General features: G+C 55.4%; 1 protein-coding gene across 1 annotated transcript; it reads right to left on the reverse strand.

Annotated features, from left to right (window-relative positions):
• Nucleotides 1-2,043: 2,043 nt before the first annotated feature.
• LOC136996291 (olfactory receptor 14C36-like) lies at nt 2,044-2,859 on the reverse strand (the record flags this gene model as incomplete). Its single annotated transcript, XM_067317220.1, has 1 exon — nt 2,044-2,859. A coding segment is annotated over one exon (816 nt), but the record flags the coding sequence as incomplete, so codon positions are not given.
• Between the last annotated feature and the right edge of the window lie 1,580 nt (nt 2,860-4,439).

The raw sequence follows: 4,439 nt of genomic DNA on the forward strand, positions 1-4,439 counted from the left end.
GCGTAACTCAGGCAAGGCCCAAGGACAAGGGGAGCAGCTCCCTGGCAAGGGGGAGGAGGCCCCACAATGACGCCAGTCACTCTCCGTCTCCCCTGCTCTTGTGTCCAGGAGATCCCCCTCCCTGTCTGCCTGAAGCCCCTCCATGCCCACCCCGCTGCCCAGCACAGCCCAAGAGCCCTGGCCCTGCAGCCCCTCTGGCAGCCTGCCCCGAGCTGGGGCACAGAGAAACCTGCTTCTCATTTTCTGTCTCTGAATGCTGCCCTGCTCTTCTCCTGGGACATGCCTGCTCCCCAGAGAGCCTTTCCGCAGGTGAGTGTGTCCATGCTGGCCTGGCTGGCTGATCCTGCACCCCTTCCCGGTGCTCCCCGCAGGGCCCTGGACTGGTGCTGCTCTGCAGAGTGAGCAGGCTGTGGGACCACGGGGCCACGGGGTGACTCCTGCACTGGCCATGCTGATTGGGGCAGGAAGCAGATCCAGGCAGACATGGCTCAATACCACTGACACTGTTGGCACGTGTCTGTGCTCATGGATGGTGCTCAGAGTGACCCCAGGGAGTTTGCAATGGCAGGAGATGTGTTTGGGTGGGCACTGACTCTGGTCTGTGGTGTTTCACTGTGGGTGCAGGAATCACTCTCCAGTGCCCCTTCCCTGGGCCTCCTGGGTCCCCACTGCCTCTCCAGGGCTTGCAGAGCCCTCCTTTCCCTATGCATATCTGGGTGTAGTGCTTTACCTTTGTGTGACTCCGCCATGGACAGTCCCTCACTTCATGAGCCTCCACTCCCTGCCCACCCCCAGGCACATGGTGTTCCTGGAGATCCCCTGAGCTCTCCTGGGGGCTCAGATTCCCTTCCAGAAGGACAGGCATCTGTCATCAGCACTGTCACCTGTGGGACAGCCCTGGGGCAGACAATTCAGAGACCATTCACCATCTCTGCTGGCACCGGTCACCAAGAAATGAGCCCTGAATCCAGCCCTTGGTCCCTAACAGATCACCCTGGGACTCTGAGCTCATCCCCTGGAGCCCACGGAGTTCACAAGCAGAACAGCAGGTCCTTTTAGGGTGCAACCCTTGGGCATATTTTTGACTCCCCTTTCTGAAGAAAAGCAAGACTCCAGGCGCATCACTGAGGAGATCCCCTTTTATTGAAGAAATGTTATTCTGGAGGCCAGGTCTGGCATAAAGGTGCCCAAAGCCTGGACCTGCCTGTGCTCACAGGAATGCGCAAGGAAGCACAACCCTACCACCGCTGCGTTAGGAGAGTGCTTAGGCCTTATACACACATCAGAGCACAGCAGGAGAGTGTGGAAATGAAGAGAACAGCTCTGAAAGGAGAAAGCCTTGCTGCCGTTGGTGGATATGTCTCCAGGAAAGCTGCAGCCCCCACAGGAAGGCTGCGGTGAGGAAATGCTTGCTGTGGTAGTGGGGGAATGGTCCTGAGGAGCACAGGGTCTGTCCCCACAGGCTGCGTCCGGACTCTCCTCTCCTCCACTCCTGCTCTGCTGTGAGCATTAGAGCACTGTAGAGGGAAGGGACCAGCCCACCAGGACAGCTGACTGCCACCCTTGCAGAAGAGGGGTATGAGATCACACCCTGACCGGGGCCAGGGGAGCTGAGCTCTCCTAATGGACATGGGACCCATGGGCTCCCATGTACACCGCCTGTACTCATCCAAGCCTGACTCTGTTCGCCTGAGCTCCCTTGGTGTCAGTGCTGAAAGAGACACTGCAAAGGGAAACTCTCCTCGTTGCACTGGTGGCATCTGAGGGAGCTCAGACTAGCTGGCTTTGAGGTCCCCCCCATTTCTGCTGATGAAGGGGGAAACCTGGCTTCCTGCTTCAACACTGTCTCTGGGTCAGATTCAAATGGGAGATTCCTGAGGACAAGTAGCATCTATTTCTTTTTTCTTTTTACAAGAATGTATCAGAGAAAAGTAAGAAAGAAATAAATGAACAACACATAGCTTTGATGCCAAACAGCCTGGGAATGGGGAGTGCGTGCACATGGGACAGTTATTGGTGCCGACATTGTACCCATTGGATCAGTTTCCTCAGAGCATCCTTGAGCTCCTTGTTCCTCATGCTGTAGATGAGAGGGTTCACTGCTGGAGGCACCACTGAGTACAGAACTGCCATCACCAGATCCAGAGCTGGGGAGGAGATGGAGGGGGGCTTCAGGTGGGCAAATATGAGAGTGCTGACAAACAGGGAGACCACAACCATGTGAGGGAGGCATGTGGAAAAGGCTTTGTGCCGGCCCTGCTCAGAGGGGATCCTCAGCACAGCAGTGAAGATCTGCACATAGGACAGCACAATAAAAATGAAACACCCAAGGACTACACAGGCACTAACCACAATAATTCCAGTTTCTCTGAGGTAGGAGTCTGAGCAAGAGAGCTTGAGGATCTGGGCGATTTCACAGAAGAACTGCTCCACGGCATTGCCTTGGCAGAGTGGAATTGAAAATGTGCCAGCAGTATGCAGCACAGCATTGAGAAAACCACTTCCCCAGACAGCTGCTGCCATTTTGACACAAGCTCTGCTGCCCATGAGTGTGCCGTAGTGCAGGGGTCTGCAGATGGCAACAAAGCGGTCGTAGGCCATGACTGTGAGAAGAAAGCACTCAGCCAAAATGAAAAAGACAAGGAAAAAGACCTGGGCAGCACATCCCGAGTAGGAAATGGCCCTGGTGTCCCTCAGGGAATTGGCCATGGATTTGGGGACAGAGGTGGAGATGGAGCCAAGGTCGAGGATGGAGAGATTGAGGAGGAAGAAGTACATGGGGGTGTGGAGGCGGTGGTCACAGGCTATGGCAGTGATGATGAGGCCATTGCCCAGGAGGGCAGCCAGGTAGATGCCCAGGAAGAGCGAGAAGTGCAAGAGCTGCAGCTCCTGCATGTCTGCAAATGACAGGAGGAGGAACTCTTTTGGGGAGCTGCCATTGGACATTTGCTTCCTTTGGGCATGGGGGACTGTCCAAGGAGGGAAAGACATTGACAAGTTAGGACAGACTTCTCTGAGCAAAACTTCCTATTTATTACAACTCTGCCCTCCCCCAAAAGCAGACCTTACCTCTCTCCATGTTGGCTTGCAGCCCAGCCAGACTCCCCAGAGTCAAATGGTCAAATGTCCTATGGATGGGGTGTCCTGAAGAGAGATTTGGCTCATTCCCAGCCAGCCCCCCTCACCCTCCCACTGCATTGCCCAGAACCTCACAGGTCAGAGAGGGACTTGGGCACCTCGTTCTCAAGAACACGTCTGCATGGCAGGACCCACAAGTTCATTGTCTGAACTGCATCTGAAACCCCCTTGCCCAGAGAGTCCAAGGGGAAGGTCAAGAGCAGCACAGACAGGTGGGGACATATGGAGCAATGCCATGATATTTCTGCTGGGGGAGGCAGGGACACGGAGAGCCATGAGGGCACTCAGGAGTTTCTCCTCCTCTGAATATCTGGCTGCCAAAGAAATGACTCATGCCCTAGACACCACAGCCTTGAGGACTGAGGGCTGTGCTGGGTGGGAGAGGAGAAGAGGCAATGAAGTTTGTAGTTTCCACTCACTCTTTGACCAGGACACTGCTGCCTGGAGCTGTCCCTGCGGGGAGCTGTTTCTCCGTACCCCCATCTCTCCCCGGTCAGTGGCCGCAGACCCCATCCCACCCACTGAGCACTCAGCTCTGCCTTGCAGAAACCTCCCGGGTGCAGGGCACTGCACAGGGGCACCTCTAAGTTTGCAGGAGCTAAGGAACAGGTGAAACAAACCTTGATGAGGCTGGAAAGGTGATGCTGGCTCTGTCTGTAGGCTGAGCAGTGGATGAAGGGATTTGCTGAGTTCCTCCCAGAATTGTTCCTCTCTCACTGTTGCTGTTCTGGAGTCTCAATCCCCTGTTTAAACCTGACAGATCCAATAACATTTCATGCCACCCAAAGAGAATAAAACTGAAAGAAGAGACTCATGAAAGCTCCTTCCCTTTCAGGCATCCCTGCCTTGATCTTCCTTTTGGAACTCCCTCTCCAGAAATGCTCCCAGGGTGAGATGGAGCTGTGAGCAGCCCTGACTCACACAGCACCCTCTCAACGGGAGAATGAACCTGCCCTGACTGGGGGGTCGATCCTCCCACCCAGAACTTCTCCCTGCAGTGCCATGGGGAGCTCCCCAGGCAGTTTGAGTGCTGACCCTCACAGGTGGCAGAGTCAGTGCCCCAGGCACACAGCACCCTGGGGGGCAGGGACACTGCTCTGAATCACAGCTCTGGGCAGACCTGTGTGCATACACTAGATTCATCCCCCTGCAGTGTCCCTGGGAGAAGGCAGCAGGACACCCTGTCCCTCTGACGATGTGGCAGTGAATTCCTGCTCTGAAGCATCTCCTCCTCCTCTGCACTGGAGAAGCTGGGTGAATGATCCTTAAAAAAACAGTCATGGGATGGGATGGATTTAGAA

This window comes from Apteryx mantelli, unplaced genomic scaffold (assembly GCF_036417845.1).
Source record: "Apteryx mantelli isolate bAptMan1 unplaced genomic scaffold, bAptMan1.hap1 HAP1_SCAFFOLD_33, whole genome shotgun sequence".
In the NCBI taxonomy this organism is placed as follows: domain Eukaryota; kingdom Metazoa; phylum Chordata; class Aves; order Apterygiformes; family Apterygidae; genus Apteryx; species Apteryx mantelli.